The sequence below is a fragment of the Heptranchias perlo genome, chromosome 4, assembly GCF_035084215.1.
Source record: "Heptranchias perlo isolate sHepPer1 chromosome 4, sHepPer1.hap1, whole genome shotgun sequence".
Lineage (NCBI taxonomy): Eukaryota > Metazoa > Chordata > Chondrichthyes > Hexanchiformes > Hexanchidae > Heptranchias > Heptranchias perlo.
In genome coordinates this window covers 47889288-47907770 of record NC_090328.1, presented here as the reverse complement: position 1 = coordinate 47907770, position 18483 = coordinate 47889288, and the positions used below count along the sequence as shown (strand labels likewise).

The following is an 18483-nucleotide window of genomic DNA, read 5'->3' as shown; positions in this document are numbered from 1 at the left end:
TAAAGAACCTCAGCTACTTAGATAGGCTCAAGGACCTTGGTCTATTTACTTTAGAGCAGCATAGACTTAGAGGTGACCTGATAGAAGTCTATAAAATAATTAAAGAGCTTGATAGTGTCCCTATTGATAGATTATTCCAGTTTACCAGATTGGGGAGGACCACGGGACATGAGTTTAAACTTTGTAAGAGTAGGAATAGACTGGATGTTCGGAGGTTCTTCTTTTCCCAGAGAATTGTGAGCCTCTGGAATACACTGCCGGCTGGCGTGGTGAGTGCTGACTCTCTGCATGCCTTCAAGAGGGAGCTAGACCGGTTCCTGACTGGGGCAGAGATCGCATCATATAAAAGGTAAGTGTTTTTACAGATAACACTTGGTCAATGTCATCTTCTGGACTGGTTTTGATCGCCTGAGGGGCTCAGACAGGAATTTTCCAGAGTATTTTTTCCCTTATTGGTCCTGGGTTTTTTCACTTTGTTTTTGCCTCTCCCAAGAGATTACATGGAGGTAGGAAGAATTGTTGGCCATGATAGTCTAGCCATCGTGATGTGGGACAGACTTGATGGACCAACTGGTCTTTTCCTGCCCATCAATTTCGTATGTAAACACTGGTTGGGCCTCAGCTGAAGAATTGTGTTCAATTCTGGGCACCACACTTTAGGAAGGATGTCAAGGCCTTAGAGAGGATGCAGAAGAGGTTTACTAGAATGGTACAAGGGATGAGGGACTTCAGTTATGTGGAGAGACTGGAGAAGCTGGGTCGATGTCCTTAGAGCAGAGAAGATTAAGAGGAGATTTGATAGAGATGTTCAAAATCATGACCGGTTTTGATAGAGTAAATAAGGAGAAATTGTTTCCAGTGGCAGAAGGGTCGGTAACCAGAGGACACAGATTTAAGGGGCATGATTTTTATCTGGAGCGAGGAAGAGAGCACGGGGGGAAGATTTTCAGGCGCGAGACCTGGAAGTAAAGTTGGTGGGTCGGAATGTGCGATTGCAACCTAATTGAAAGATTACAATTTTACTTCCGGGTTTCCCGCACAACAGCCAGCCAGATTGACAGGCGGAAAAGCAGCCGGGGAGCAAATGCCAGGTAAGTTAGACATCGCGGGAGGTGGAAAATGGGGGGGCTGGAGACATCGGGGGCTGGAGACATCGGAGGAAGACTGGAGACATTGGAGGAGGGCTTATCGAAGGCTGGAGAGATTGGAGGAAGACTGAAGACATTGAAGGCTGGAGATATCGGAGGCTGGAGACATCAGGGGCTGGAAAAATCAGAGGAAGGCCGGAGACATCGCAGGGGGTCGGACATCGGGGGGAGGTCTTGGACGATCGCGGGGGTCTGATCATGGCAGGTAAGCTTGTGGGCCTGGAGAAAACACTCCTGTTCTTCCGGGCCCACAAGCAATGCAATAAAGGCATTTACATGATGAACCGGCCCTCCTCACCTCCTTTTACCTGGCGAGGTTCACGAGCCCTGGGAAAGCCGTCCTGGAGGCGATAAATTTAAAGCTTAATTACATTCAACTAAAAAACTCTACTTAACATCTCGTAACGAAGTTAAGTGCCCCACTACATACCCGCCCACTGGCACTAATTGGTGACACGACTTCTGCAATTCGGCTCCGCGCGCGCATCCAAACATGCCTACGTTAAACCCAGAAGTGGACGCGTTGGAGCCAGGTTGCAGTCGCGATTGCAAAATCTAGTATTTTCACCTCCCACGTGACTCAAACCCACCCCCCCTCGAGGTGGTTGGCAAAAGAACCAGAGGCGACATGAGGAATTTTTTTTTACACAGTGAGCTGGAATTCACGCCTGAAATGGTGGTGGAAGCAGATTCATTAGTGACTTTCAAAAGGGAATTGGATAAATACTTGAAGAGAAAAAAATTTACAGGGCTATGGGAAAGAGCAGGGCTGTGGGACTAATTGGATAGCTCTACCAAACAGCTGATACAGGCATGATGGGCTGAATGGCCTCCTTCTGTGCTGCATCATTCAATGATTCCATGATTCTGTTGGTAAAGACATGCTCCACAACATAGGGAGCAAAGGCTCAGATATGGGAGACAACAAGCTCAAGAAAAATATTCAGAGTAAAAACCCAAAAATGTAACAACCAGCCAAAACTGTTTATGAACACAAACAAAAGTCATGAATAGTAAGTCACCCAACATTATGACATTAATTAAAGTTTCTTTGAAGCATAGTTGGGTCAGCAAAATACTTTAGTATCTGTGTAAAAGATATTAGTATCTATATGAAAGACATTTAGATGCTCCTTAAAGCTTACCTCTTTGACCAAGCTTTTGGTCACCTGTCCTAATATCTCCTTATCTGGCTCGGTGTCAAATTTTGTTTGAAAATCGCTCCTGTGACATGCCTTGGGACATTTTACTATGTTAAAGGCGCTATATAAATGCAAGTTGTTGTTGTATCTGTATAAAAGACATTAGTATCTGTACAAAAGACCTTAGTATCTGCACAGGAGGCCTTAGTGTCTATGCAAAAATGAAAATGGGGGATTTGCTAGTGCTTAGGACCCAAATACTTCAATTTATGGTCAAAGCAGTTTAGTATCCATCATTTGTCAGTAACCTACATTTTATCCCATCTTTTAATTTGCAAAAATATTTAACTAAAATCTTACTCTACAATAACTAGTGCATTTCATTGAAAAAGTCACCTTTGATCCTGAGAAGTTATTTTGTACAATTGTTTTTATTTTTTAAAAGAATTGTATTGATGTTTTTAAAAATACAAAGATGATACACATCAGAAACCAATAGGTAACCAAAAATAACCACCAAGAGACATCTGCCAACATAACATTTGTGGTGCTTGTCAGTTTAGAAGATGACAAGCACCACAAATGTTATGTTGGCAGTGACATAAGAAGATCATTTCACATCAGCCACCATTCTCCAACATTTACTCAAGTTATATAAAAACAATAAAAAGTAATCTTTTAGAGGACTAAAAATTATCTTATGCAAGTTTGTAGCTATGTTCAGGTGCATTTACTGCTTATGTATGGAACAAGATAACATACTGCATCATTATGTTCACAATGTATTTTGGGCAGGCATATATATTTTGTGTGAAGGTAATCTGTTAAGAAAAATAGTTCTGGTAGCAGCTCATTGTACGTTTATCCTCACCAATCAGCACTGAAATCTAGTGAAATTGTTCATAGTTATATAAACATGTACCTACCTTGCAGTGGTAAACATAGGACCTTTGCCACATTGTCTTGAAAAGCACGGTATGCCTCCTTGATTCCTTGGAAAAGTGCCTCTGTGTATTTCACCTGAATGTCATACATGGATTTGTGGAAATCCAATTCGACTTGCTGAGCTTTAACCTACATGACAGGAAAGTGTTAATATGAAATTTAGAGTAAATGCTTGCTTTGTGAATCATCTGTTCTGACTGCAACAAATGACGAAGCATAGTGTTGTAAAACCAGGGTATTAAAGTCAGCTATGTTTTAAACCTCCATGTAATATTCGAACATCATTTATATAGTATGATATTTGTTAAGACTAATAACTAAAAAATTAAATTATTTGTGTGACAGGATACATTATAGACATGGGAAAGAAGTGTTGGACTAAACGATTCAAATTTACACGATTAAAAATAAGCCTTCCCTGCAAATTGGAAACGGCCCATTTGTACCAACATGCTGCTCCATGATTGGGATTACACAGTTCAGGATTCCCCACCTGGTCAATTTCACAAACCTCATTTGTCCAGCAAAGTGAGACACTTGCCACAGGGAGGAAGAGGAAATCAGAGGGCATGTCAAACCAGACTGCTCTCAAGCATCTTAAAGCAGCCAGTTAAAATGTTGCCATCCATATGGGTATTGCCACATTTTGTTACAATCTACATAGGGATTGGTACATTTTACATGATTTTAAACAAGCATGGACACAGGAAAGAATTTACAAAATTTAGAGTATTTTGCACCCAACTATCTAAATGTCAAGGCTGCAATAAGGAGACCCAGGAGAATGGGAGTGGGGATTGACAAATTCAAAGTGGCAGATGCAATGGATCAATTTGTGCTTTGTAGAGCAGAGAGTTTATGTTTTTAATCCGAAAAACTCAGAGGGCATGAGGCATCAACATCAGTTGATTTCCAACTGACAAGCAGCAAACTGATGCAAATGCAAGCAAACAACACAGCCAATAAATATCTTGAGTAATCTCCTGGATAGGACAGTAGAAAAAAAAACTTTATGGGCTGTCAGAATGTAGTTGGATGCTATGCTGGGAGAACCAGGGTACTAAAGGAATGAGCTTTGGTGGACCAAACAGCCTTTTCTCATCCCAAACCTTTTTGATGTCTTATGTGAGTGAGAAAAAAGGATGTAAAAAAAATTAGAAAAATAGCAAACAGGGACAAAAACAGAACAAAGAGAAAACCAAGGAAGAGTGCCAGAAAAACAACAAAGAGCATGAAAATAGAAACAAGAGACAAACAAAGGAGACTGAGAAGAAAAGTGAAAGGGGAGGATAGTTGGAATAAAAACATTAAAAAAACAGCAAAGCGAACTAGATGAGAAACCAAAGTAAAGGCAAACAATAAGTTAAATAATTGAATAACGTCATAATCTTCATTTAATATTTTCCTGTATACAAGAGAGAAGTAAACCAGCTATTACCTTATTTTTACACTCATGTTTATACAGGGAAACCAACAAAAGGCACAGAGAAGGCAAAAATGATTGTATACAAGCAAAATCTGATCATACAAGAGATAAAAATACAAATGATGGAAATTAGAAGTAGAAAGAAAATTCTGGCAATGCACAGCGGGTCAGTTAGCATCTGGAAGAAAAAGACAGCTTAATATTTCAAGTGGTACTTTTCATCAGAACATGACATGGTCAAAAAGTAAGCTCCTTTGAATGGACTGAGCAAAAGAGGCAGCTAATGGATTTAATAGTCTGTAAGCAGATCTTAAATGGCAGGATAGATATGAAAATGGCAGTATATATTCTATAAAAAGGATCACCTCAAACATCCATGCAAAAAGGCATTAGAAAGCCAAAAGGCAAGTTAAACATGACTACAATGGAAAGGAAAGCAGCGAGATGTGAGTGGGAAAATCCAGCAGACAAATGAGAGAGGCAAGTGATTGATCGTTGGTTGCCTTGATGGCTGTATAACACCTTGCACTTGTGGGAAGCCAGCTACTGCAGTAAATCCCACAGACCCTTTCATTCTGACTGCTGGCATCCATTGGGAAAGTGATCTCGTCATTACCCTGGCAAGAAGGGCATTAGTGAACCATTTTAGGCATTTATGGACTGCAGGTTGACTAATGCAAGAACTATCACCAGCCTGGAAGGAGCCCAAAGCAAGTTAAGGGCACTGCTGCTGAAGCTCCTGTTGCTCCTCTTCCTGCAACCAAATTAAAGAGGCAAGAATGACACCAGTCATAACATTTGTGCATATTGAGGGTGTAGAAGCAGAATAAAACCAATCTCCAGGCAAACTCTTCTATGGAAATCCAAAAAACGCTATAGCAAACAGAAACAGCAGCAATAGGAGGGAGAGAGAAAACAGAGAACTATAGACCGGTTAGCCTAACATCAGTAGTAGGGAAAATGCTTGAGTCTATTATAAAGGATGTGATAACAGGACACTTAGAAAATATCAACGGGATTAGACAAAGTCAACATGGATTTATGAAAGGGAAATCATGTTTGACAAACCTACTGGAGTTTTTTGAAGATGTAACTGGTAGGATAAGGGAGAACCAGTGGATGTGGTTTATTTGGATTTTCTGAAGGCCTTTGATAAAGTCCCACATAAGAGGTTAGTGTGCAAAATTAAAGCACATGGGATTGGTGGTAAAACACTGGCATGGATTGAAAATTGGTTAACAGACAGGAAACAGAGAGTAGGAAGAAATGGGTCTTTTTCAGCGTGGCAGGCAGTGACTAATGGGGCACCGCAGGGATCAGTGCTCGGGCCCCAGCTATTCACAATATATATCAATGATTTGGATTAGGAAACAAATGTAATATTTCCAAGTTTGCTGATGACACAAAACTAGGTGGGATCATGAGTTGTGAGGAGGATGCAAAGAGGCTTCAAGGTGATTTAGACAAGTTGAGTGAGTGGGCAAATACATGGCAGATGCAGTATAACATGGATAAATGTGAAGTTATCCACTTCAGAAGGAAAAACAGAAAGGCAGAGTATTATTTAAATGCTGATAGATTGGCGAATGTTGATGTAGAAAGGGACCTGGGTGTCCTTGTACACCAGTCACTGAAAGCACACATGCAGGTGCAGCAAGCAGTTAGGAAGGCAAATGGTATGTTGGCCTTCATTGCAAGAGGATTTGAGTATAGGAGCAAGGATGTCTTACTGCAGTTATGCAGGGCCTTGGTGAGACCACACCTGGAGTATTGTGTGCAATTTTGGTCTCCTTACCTAAGAAAGAATATACTTGCCATAGAGGGAGTGCAGCGAAGGTTCACCAGACTGATCCTTGGGTTGGCAGGACTGTCGTATGAGGAGAGATTGGGTCGACTCGGCCTGTATTCACTCGAGTTTAGAAGAATGAGAGGGGATCTCATTGAAACATATAAAATTCTGACATGGCTAGACAGACTGGATGCAAGGAGGATGTTTCCCCTGGCTGGGGGGCCCAGAACGAGGGGTCACAGTCTCAGGATACGGGGTAGGATATTTAGGACTGAGATGAGGAGAAATTTCTTCACTCAGAACCTGTGGAATTCTCTACCACAGAAGGCTGTGGAGGCCAAGTCACTGAATATGTTTAAGAAGGAGCTAGATAGATTTCTAGACACAAAAGGCATCAAGGGGTATGGGGAGAGAGCGGAAATGTGGTATTGAGATAGAGGATCACCCATGATCATATTGAATGGCGGAGCAGGCTCGAAGGGCCGAATGGCCTACTCCTGCTCCTATTTTCTATGTTTCTTTACCAATGATCTGAATGCTTGCAGGTGAGTGCCCCTTTAAATATCGCTTCCATTTGTCGTTTGGAAACTAATCCTGCTAGATTTTACTCACTGAGTTCAACACCGGGTAGGACTTCAGTTTCTGCTGTTAAAATTTCATCGGGATCCTAATGACATCATAGAATCCTGATTTGCATGCAGTAATGAGGTTGCTTTAGGCAGGCACCTTAGGTGCATAAAAAACTGTGTGGTTAAGATGTCGGCGGCAGGTGGCAATCAAGCAGAAATAGGGCAGTAAGTTCTCTGATACAATTTGAAAAGAGATTAATGATGCAATTAGGAAAGAGATTGACAAGCAGGACCTCAAAGGTATTAATCTCCAGATTACTCCCGGAGCCACGCGCTAGCGAGTATAGAAATAGGAGGATAGAGCAGATGAATGCGTGGCTGGAGAGATGGTGCAGGAGGGAGGGCCTTAGATTCCTGGGGCATTGGAACTAGTTTTGGGGGAGGTGGGACCTGTACAGGCCGGATGGGTTGCACCTCAACGGAGCTGGGACCAATGTCCTCGCGGGGAGGTTCACTAGAGCTGTGGGGGGGATTTAAACTAATTTGGCAGGGGGTTTGGGCACCAGGATGTAGCATTGGAAAGGAGAATCAAGGTGCACAAAAGATTGGGAGAGACAGATAGCGCTAGAGTAAGAAATAGTACGGTATTAGTTGAGATCAGACTGAGAGAGAGTACAAGAAAGTCTAAGATTGGTTTACAATACATGTGTGTAAACGCATGAAGCGTGGTAAACAAGGTTGGTGAGCTGCAGGCACAAATAGCCACATGGGAATATGATGTTGTGGCAGAGACCTGGCTCAAAAAAGGGCAGGATTGGGTACTAAATATTCCTGGATATAAGGTGTTCAGGAAAGATAGGGAAGGAAAGAAAGGAGGAAGGGTGGCAGTATTGATTAAGGGGAATATTGCAGTGCTGGGGAGAAAGGATGTCCTGGAGGGGTCAAGGACAGAATCTATTTGGTTAGAGTTAAGAAACAAAAAAGGTGCCATTACATTACTGGGTGTATTCTATAGGCCACCAACTAGGGGGAAGGATATAGGGGAGCAAGTTTGCAGGGAAATTACAGAGAGTTGCAAAAGCCATAGAGCAGTGATAACAGGGGACTTGAACTATCCTAATATAGACTGAGATAGTAATAATATGAGGGGCAAAGAGGGGGAGGAATTTTTGAAGTGTGTTCAGGATAACTTTCTTGGCCGGTACGTTTCCAGCCCAATGAGGAAGGAGGCATTGCTGTATTTGGTTTTGGGGAATGAGGCAGGCCAAGTGGAGCAAGTGTCAGTGGGGGGACATTTAGGGAACAGCGATTATAGTATCATAAGGTTTAGAATCGCTTTGGACAAGGACACGGACCACAGTAAAGTAAAAATACTCAATTGGAGGAAGGCCAATTTCTGTGGGATGAGAACAGATCTGGCCTGGGTAAATTGGAATCAAAGATTGGCAGGCAAAACTGTAATTGAACAATGGGTAACCTTTAAGGAGGAGGTGATTCAGGTACAGTCTAGGTACATTCTCATGAGGGAGAAAGGTAGGGCAACTAAAGCCAGAGCTCCCTGGATGACAAAGAAGATAGAGAGCATGATAAAGCAGGAAAAAGAGGCATATGACAGATGTCAGGTTGATAACTGAAGTGAGAACCAGGCTGAATATAGAAAGTTCAGAGGGGAAGTGAAGAAGAAAATAAGAGGGGCAAAGACAGAGTATGAGAATAGAATGGCGGCCAACATAAAAGGGAATCCAAAAGCTTTCTATAGGCATGTAAACAGTAAATGGCTAGTAAGAGCAGGGATGGGACCAAAGGAGAACTATGCATGGAGGCAGAGGGCATGGCCGAGGTACTAAATAAGTACTTTGCATCTGTCTTTACCAAGGAAGAAGATGCTGCCTGAGTCGCAGTTAAGGAAGATGTAGCGGAGATACTGGATGAGCTAAAAATTGATAAAGAGCAGGTACGAGAAAGGCTAGCTGTACTTAAAGTAGATAAGTCACTTGGTCCGGATGGGATGCATCCTTGGTTGCTGAGGTACTGGCCATAATCTTCCAAACATCGATAGATACGGGGGTGGTGCCAGAGAACTGGAGAATTGCAAATGTTACATCCTTGTTCAAAAAAGGGTGTAAGGATAAACCCAGCAACTAGAGGCCAGTCAGTTTAACCTCGGTGGTGGGAAACTTTTAGAAACAATGGGGGTAATTTTACCACCCGCTATCGGGTGCGTTCTCGGCGGGGGGGGGGCCCTGAAAATCGGGGAATCCCGGAGCGGGACCGGATCCCGTCTCGATCCCGCCCACTTCCGGGTTCCCCACGGACACGCCAGCGTGCGCGCGCAGCCCCCGCTGGTGGGAATCCCGCAGGCAATTAAAGCCAGCGGGATGCCACTTGACAGTATTTGTTTAGCTATTTCAGGTCATTAACTGACCTGATTAAGGGATTATGTGGGATTTTAGAACAAAGTGGGACTGTTTCCCACACTGGGGGAAACACTCCCAGGTCAAATGGACGTGTTGCAGCTGTCAGCCTGTGGCAGCTGCAAAGGTCCATTTGACAGGTTGGGGGGGGGGGGGGGAGACCCTCACCCATTGCAGGAGGCCACTCTGTCACTTGGGACAAAGTATGGCCTCCACCACCCTCCTCCTGACAGTCAAAGTCACCAACTTGCACACTTACCCCGGGGTCCAGAGACATGTACCTACCTTGCGGACCCCCTCAGATGTACATCTTCCGGATGGGGGCCGCCGTAGCTGCAATCATGACCTCCTCGGAGGGCAAACAGCATCACCAGCCTTGCCGGCCACGCCGTCCACCTCTGACACGTGGAGCTGCACAACACAGTGCTGTGACACATCCACCTGCACAGCAGGAGGGAGGGCAACCGCAGAGAGAGATGCGTCACAGAGGGCACTACCCTCGCCACAGGGTCCACAGACCGAGGCTCAGCTTCCTGGACCTCTCTGAGCAGCAGTGCACACGGAGGCTCAGAGTCACTCAACATGTAGTCGTGGACATCTGCAGCCTCCTTCATGCCGAGCTGCTCCTGCTGGCCCGAGCACCATCTTCTTACCTGTCGCTGTCAACGTCACCACTGCCCTCAACAACTTCTCCTCCGCATCCTTCCAGGGTGCCACCGGGGACATCACCGACGTCTCTCAGTCGTCTGCACAAAAGAGCCCTGCAAATACACCTGCACCCACTCTGCAGTGACACAATGGGTGTCATCAGTTGTGGGTCTTCATTGTGATCCTCAGGAAAGGGTATTATTGCTCAAACCAGACAAGATTCGCAAAGACGTGACAGTAGTGCTGCCAATTTAATATGTAATGTGAGTTGCTCAGAAATTAAATATAAGTAAAAACCATGACAAACCCTCAAACACCCTTGTGCATCCCCTTCATGCTCACGACACGTTTGCCTTACGTTGCCTACTGCACGTATGTGATACATGCCCTGTGGCTGCAGCACAGGTAGTGGCAGGTTGAGTGAGGCTGACTGTGAAAGAGATGCATGAGATGGTGAGTATGAGATAGAGCCAAGAGATTGTATGAGGATTGGATTGAGTGGTAGTGGCGGGATGAGTACTGGCGAAGTGAGTAAGTGCAGTTAAGATGAGGATGAGCTTTGAGTGGGTATGAGGGGTGATGTGACAGAGTAGTGTTGGCAGTGCAGAAGGAGATGTGGGGTGGTGGCGGTGATGTGGCAGACGGAGTGTAGGGGAATGAGTAAGTGTAGTCACTGTGGCTGACCTACTGAGGTCATTGGAGCGCCTCCTGCACTGTATGCAGGTGCGCGATATGTTGGTGGTGCAGGTGACCTCCTCTGCCACCTCGAGCCAGGCCTTCTTGGTGGCAGGGGCAGGCCGTTTCCTCCCGCCCGCCGGGGGGAAGATCTCTGTCCTCCCCCTCCTCCTCACCCCATCCAATGCTACCTGGAGTGAGGCATCATTAAACCTGGGAGCAGCCTTCCCCCTGGGCTGCTCCATGCTGTAATTTTTCCTATTTTTTGCAGCATCAGTCAGTGGAGGACTGCCCCTTTAAATAGAGCTCCTCCAGCTGACAGATCTTACTGCGCATGCGCAGTCCGCCCGCCGCGCAGCTTAGCAGCGGGGAACCCGGAACAACAGGTAAGTGGATCCAATCAGCCTGTGATTGCGCGCGGGGCAGACTGATTTCACCGGGCGCGTTACCCACGCGCCCAATCGACCCCCCGCCGCGAACCCACCGCCATGGTTATATCGTGCCCATAGAGTACAAAAGCAAAGAAGTCATGATGAACCTTTATAAAAAACTGGTTCAGCCACAACTGGAGTGTTGTGTCCAGTTTTGGGCACCGCACTTTAGGAAAGATGTGAAAGCCTTGGAGAGGGTGCAGAAGAGATTTATTGGAATGATTCCAGGGATGAGGGACTTTAGTTATGTGGATAGACTGGAGAAACTGAGGTTGTTCTCCTTGGAACAGAGAAGGTTGAGAGGAGATTTGATAGGGATATTCAAAATCATGAAGGGTCCAGACAGAGTAGATAGAGAGAAACTGTTCCCATTGGCGGATGCGTCAAGAACCAGAGGACATGGATTTAGGGTGATTGGCAAAAGAACCAAAGGTGAGATGAGGAAAAACTTTTTCACACATTTAGGATCTAGAATGCACTGCCAGAGGGGATGGTGGAGGCAGATTCAATTATGGCTTTCAAACGGGAACTGGATAAGTACTTGAAAGGAAAAATTTTTGCAGGGCTACGGGGATAGGGCGGGGGAGTGAGACTAGCTGGATTGCTCTTGCATAGAGCCGGCAGGAACTCGATGGGCTGAATGGCCTCGTTCCGTGCAATAACCTTTCTATGATTTTAATTTTATCTCCACTACCATCCCGTTCCTATCTGGTCGGGGGAGTTAAAATCGCCACTAAATTTTCAAAATAAGCCTAGAAAGTATTACTACAGGACATAAATGGAAATTAGTGCAAAGTAAATTTTATTATCAGGAAGACCTTCTTTACTCAAAGACCGTTAAATGTTTGGAATAATCCACCAGACAGGGTAATAAAGACAAACACATTAGGATTGTTCAAAATACAACTGGGTGCTGTGAGAGGGGTTTTAGGATACTGCATCCCTGACTTTTCCTTATGTTCTTCTGTAATCTCTTACATACATACGAAAATAGCGGAGAGGAAAAAACCCACTAGTCCATCTAGCCTGTCCAACATAGGTGCAGATACTCTCTACTCAACCAGAGCCATGTAATCTCCTGGAAGGGGCAAAAGATAAAAATCCAGGCCAATTGGGAAAGAAAACTGGAAAATTCCTGTCCGACTCTTTCAGGCGATCAAAACTATCCAGGACATCACATTGACCCTGATTTATATTACAGGGTACGAGGTGATCTCCGCCCCCACCAGAAATGGGTCCAGCTCTCTCTTGACAGAATATAGCTAATCAGCATTCACCACACAAGCAGGCAACCTGTTCCACAGGTCCACCATTCTCTGGGAAAGGAACAGTGAATTTGATTAAATTTTTTGAAGAAGTCAACAGGATAGTGGATGAGGATAACCCAGTAGACATTGTCTACCTGGACTTTCAGAAAGCTTTTGATAAGAAACCTCTCAAGAGGCTTCTACACAAGATAGAATCTTGTGGTATTAGTGGTAATCTGCTACGGTGGATTGAGAATTGGCTGAATGCCTGTAGGCAGAAAGTTGTTATAAATGCATTTGGATTTCTTAAAGACCAATTACCAGTGGTGTCTAGCAGGGATCAGTGTTAGGACCGTTGCTATTTACGTTGATGACCTAGATGTAGTTGTTGGGGGAATGATCCTCAAGTTTATGGAACAGGCTGGATGGAGCAGTAAGTCTTTTCCTGTCTGTTATTTTTCATATGTTCATAAGACATAATTATAAGAATGTACAAAATATCCTAAACCGTCTGTCCTCATCTTTTATTAAATTAAATTAAAAATTTTATCATATGCTATAACACCATTCAGATATTTTAACAGCATTTAATCTGCTAGTATAGATAGGTAGCTAGAATTAATTTAAAAATAACAGGGTCAGAAGGCTTTTCTAAATCATAAAAGCAAGCAAAATGATAAGATTTCAGAGAATGAGAATGATTTAAAATGCATTATTCCTTTTTGGTGGTTTTATAATTTTATGATACAAACCATAGGATATAAGAATGCTTGAATAACATTTGGCCATTTTAATAATGTCCCAAGATTCATCTCTATTTAAAAATGTTCTCAGCTCAAGTGGTACATTGTGTTCGTCAATGAACTTGAAAGAAAAATGCCAACTTTAACAGCATAATTTCTATTATCTCTTAATGAATTTTGAGTTAAACATACATCAGTAAATATAATACTCATATTAAACTGCCATAGGAAAAAGCCCTAGACTTTACTCAATCAGCAGAAACAATATATAAAATCAATAATGTCAACAAATAGTCTTGACCTACCTGTATGTTTAAAGCACCAATTAGAGCATTTGCTGCACTGATCGCAAATAACTTCTCTTTATTAAGAAAGTAGAGTTAAGAAAACTAGTAATATCCACCTCAGCCAAGCAGTCAATGGGACATGCCTTTTAGCAGCTGGGTGCTTCACCAAAGAAACAGAGATAGCTAAATTTATTCTTGTGCATCTCATTACGGCTATGTACAAAACAGTGTCAGTATCTTTGTCCAGTTAATGTTATCCAGCAAAGGGCTGAAGGGGACTTAACAGGCACAGGGAGAGGAAAAAAAGACCCACTTACACAAAAAAGTAAACTTCAGGAAGTGCTTAAAAAGGGTCTACAGTCTCGTCACTGCATTTCAGCCCTAGACTTTACTGAATCAGCAGAAACAATATATAAAATCAATAATGTCAACGAATAGTCTACTTGACCTACCTGTATGTTTAAAGCACCAATTAGAGCATTTTAAAAAATTCATTCATGAGATATGGGCATCGCTGGCAAGGCCAGCATTTATTGCCCATCCCTAACTGCCCTTGAGAAGGTGGTAGTGAAAACTGACCACGTAGGGATTCTCAGTGAGCCGCCTTCTTTAACCGCTACAGTCTGTGTGGTGAAGGTACTCCCACGGTGCTGATAGGTAGGGAGTTCCAGGATTTTGACCCAGCGACGATGAAGGAACGGCGATATATTTCCAAGTCAGGACGGTGTGTGACTTGGAAGGGGACGTGCAGGTGGTGGTGTTCCCATGCACCTGCTGCCCTTGTCCTTCCAGGTGGTAGAGGTTGCGGGTTTGGGAGGTGCTGTTGAAGAAACCTTGGCAAGTTGCTGCAGTGCATCTTGTAGATGGTACACACTGCAGCCACGGTGCGCGGTGGTGGAGGGAGTGAATGCTGCACTGATCGCAAAGAACTCTTCTTTATTAAAACTAGTTAAGAAAACTAGTAATATCCACCTCAGTCAAGCAGTCAATGGAATATGCCTTTTAGCAGCTGGGGGTACTTCACCACAGAAACAGAGATAGCTGGATCACTCGGTTTGTTCCAGTGTATTTCATTATGAAATTGATGGCTTCAAAGTCTCAGGCCACAGCAAGATCTCACAAACAGCAATGAGATAATGACCAGATAATCTGTTTTAGTGATGTTGGTTGAGGGATAAATATTGGCCAGAACACGAGGGTGAACTCCGCTGCTCTTCTTCGAATAGTGTCATGAGGTCTTTTACCTCCACCTGATTAAAGGAGTGGTGAAAGATGTAACAAGCACCATTAACGCAGAGGAGCTCTGTGTAAGTTTTTAGGGCAGGGGAATGAGCAGGTCACTGGAATCACTGAGTAATTAACTCATTCCTCAAATTTCTTGCTGCAGGGTGTTAAGTTGGCCCTCCTTCTTTTGCTGCTTTCTTGTCTGATCAGGACTGCTGCTGCTGCACCTCCTCAAAATGCAGGCCTCTCTGCATGGCTTTGTGGCATAGGAAGCAGCGCACCACTATGATGCAGGAAATTCTTTGTAGAGGAGCCCCCAGACCTGAACCTATGCTTCACAGCTCAATGGTGTGCTCAATAATTATCCTAGTGAACCCCTGGTTTTGATTATACTTGTGTTGCTCAGGCATGGTGGGGTTGCGAAGGGATGTCATGAGCTATGTGTGCAGGGAATATCCTTTCCTCCCAGCAGCCATCCTGCTGGAAGGGTTGAATATTAGGGGAACGGTTGACTGTCGCAGGATAATACATCCTGACATCTGCTTGGGTATCTTGCACAAACTTGCATGATCCTATTTCAGTGTTTGGAGACTACCTGGACATTAACTGAGTGGCAGCCTTTCTTATTCACGAAGGCTGTTGACTGGTGTAATGGTGCCCTGATGACAACATGTGTGCAGTCAATGATGCCCTGGTTGTAGGGGAAACCAGCCACTGCTGCAAATTCCCGAGCTCTCTTGTGGTGACTGTTGAGGTCAATGATGTACTGGTCAGTCCTGGTGAACAGGGCGTCTGTGACCTGCTTAATTTGGCTGTGTACTGCAGACTGGAAGATGCGGCTGATATCCCCTATAGCAGACTAGCAGGAACCAGTGGCAAATATGTTGAAAGCTGTGGTAACTTTGAGAGCCACTGGCAAAGCACGGCCCCCTGATCCAGCAGCCAGCAGGTTCTGTTGCAAGGGACTGGAATAGCCTGCCTAGAGAAGCGCAGCCTCCTGATGCACTGTTCTTTGGTTAGATCCAAGAAAGTGAATCTTGGCCTGTATGCTGTGTGCTGGGTATGGCCTCCCATGAGCAGCCCCCCATATCTTTTGTCTTCTAATAGGCCCAGCTGCTGCTCTTGCTGGTTGCTGAGGCTGCTGCAGCAACTGTTTCTCCATCCAAATGAAACAGCCAATAATAGCACCCATAATAAGCAGATAAAGCCTACTGAGGGTAAGTAAAGCAAAAAATACCAGAAAGAAGTGATCTGGAAGCTGGAAACTCTCCTGGCAATCCAAACAGCACAATAGCACTCAAATCTTATGGTCCACTTACCTTCCTTTAGATTGGAAAATTGCATGTCACTCCGCTATTTAAGAAAGGTGAGAGAGGGAAACCAGGGAGTTATAGACCAGTTAGCCTAACATCTGTTGTCGGGAAATTACTAGAGTCTATACACCGGTAAGTTCTATACTGTTAATGTAACCACCCAACGCCCTGTTCCTCTTGGATTCAAATCGGCTGGCTCTAAAGACTTACATTTATATATGTTTCTCAGAAACACCCAAAGTGCTTCACAACTGTTATATACGCAAATGGTGCAGAAATTTCCCATAAAGATCCCATAAAGAGCATTAATATGTATTTGGGAAGTAAATTGGCCAGGACACCAGAGAACTTCCTGCTCTTCTTCAAATAGTGCCATGGGAATTTTAACATCCACCTGACAGGACCTTATTTTAACATCTCATCCAAAGGATGGCACCTCGAACAATCTAGCATTCCCTCAGTATTGCACTTTAATGTCAGCCTAGATTACATGCCTAGGTCCAGGAGTGGGACCTGAACCCTCAGCCTTCTAACTCAGAAAAGAGGGCGATAATAACTGAGCCAAGTTAACACAGAAGCAAGCACTGGAGAGTGAGGTTATCAAAGCAGAAAATTAAGACTCTCGGTTCTAAAGTTTAAATATGTCAGTGCATTTTTAGGATATTACAATTTTAAATCTATTTCTGGCACTATATTCTCACAATTTTTAGTTTGATCACCTGCTGCATAACCATTAGCCTGGAGTAGTTTGCTGCTTTCACCAAGGCCTCAGCAGCCCTCTTCACCTGACGTTGAATGGTACCTTTAGGAAAAGTAGGCAATGCTGATAGCATATTCTCCACAGTAAATTCCTGGCAGACTGCATGTTCCAATTTTACCTGTAAAAAATTACATGGTCAATCATTAAGAATGCCTTGCACCATCATCCCTTTTGTCATTTAATCACTCTTGCCCTCTACCCTATCACAGACCTTCCCTTTTGTTCTTTCCTCCCCTCCTTCCCACCTTTCCCTGGCTCTGTAATTGCTTAAAAACTGTTAACTTTTTAACATCTTCCAGTTCTGACGAGAGATCATCGACCTGTTTCTTTCTCCACAGATGCTGCCTAACTTGCTGAGCATCTCCAGCATTTTTGTTTCTTTAAGAATACAGACAGTGTTTGGGTGTTAGAACAATTCATACTAAAATTAAACAAAACATAAGTGAAAGCAAATACATTTTATACTGTGCAGAATAAATTATTCACATAGGTAGTGAACATCTGTTTAAGAAATGATTCTTTTTCTAGGCTGCGAGTCCATTATCTAGATGTGGCGTAGGTAATGCAAACAGCATTTTCAAACACATCAGCTCAACCACTCTGAATAATCAAATTAATATCCCTCCAATAAAAAGGGCAAATAAACCGGTAAAACAGATGAGGAAATGTTCACAAAAAGATGATCACTTTTAAAATATGACGAAAAGGCTTAAGGTTAAAAGCTTTCTCATCTTGTTGCTTACTGTTAAAGGTATTACATCTGTGTGTCTACATAGCAAGATTGTGAATGATCTGGTGAAAATTTGTAACTGAATTACAGTGACACAATGAAACATAATGTAACCTCATTTTGATTCACAATAGAAAGCAATTAAATTATTTGTTGGTGTTGAAATAACATCAGAAAATTCTTTACATTTACTCCATGGGTAATAAATTCACAGTAAGGTACAGTGTTGAAGGAATAAATTATTATATGTAGGATCTGTAATAACATCTGTAAAGAAATGCAACAAAATTTGGTGGTATGTTGCACATACTCTGTACATTTTCCTCCTATTGCAGCACTAATCCTGGAAAAGATGGCTCCTGACCAGTCTTGTACATTTTTCTAGCCATTTTTTCTTCAAGTATGATACATATTCAGCACCCTTATTTAAAAGGTTTATATGTTTAAATTTCCTAAGTAACTTTCACCATCACTACCTGTCTTCTATTTGTACCCATTTACATGCTCTGATTTGCTGTTTAGCTGTCTGCCAATTAACTGCAAATTAATTGGTTGAACTCAAGTTAGAAATCCTTGGTTCCTCTTTGAGGCAGAACTTTGATCCTCTTTGATAGATTAGGCATTTATATCTTAGTCTTGAATCGGTCAATTAACTTTTAGTTACATTTAAAGACAGTATTATCTTGTGCATATGCATAAAATAAAAACATTTAGCACAAAAACTATTCTGTACAGAATGGAAATTGAATGTTTCTTTGGGTACAGGTCATTTATTATCCTTATGACACTCTTGTATGTGAGTATAGATAATGTCAGTAAGAAAGATCAAACTTTGAAATAGGTGGAACTGAAAATGTACATAAAAGATTTATTACTAAAAATATCGACTGAGGTGTACAAATGGTTAAGTAGGTGCCCCTGCCATTGTGCAATTAACAACCCCTCCATCACCGGTGCACTCTGGCTGCAGTATGTACAATCTACAGGATACA

General features: G+C 43.1%; 1 protein-coding gene across 5 annotated transcripts in view; it reads right to left on the bottom strand.

The window, feature by feature from the left end:
• The window catches only part of LOC137320906 (centromere protein F-like), a 346288-nt gene that overhangs the window by 20679 nt on the left and 307126 nt on the right, over positions 1-18483 (bottom strand). For all 5 annotated transcript variants that reach the window (XM_067982890.1, XM_067982888.1, XM_067982891.1 and 2 more), the window contains 2 exons: positions 16721-16879; positions 3217-3364 (listed from right to left, as the gene is read on the bottom strand). In XM_067982890.1, coding sequence (XP_067838991.1) covers positions 3217-3364; positions 16721-16879 — 307 coding nt within the window. The remainder of the gene's footprint in view (positions 1-3216; positions 3365-16720; positions 16880-18483) is intronic.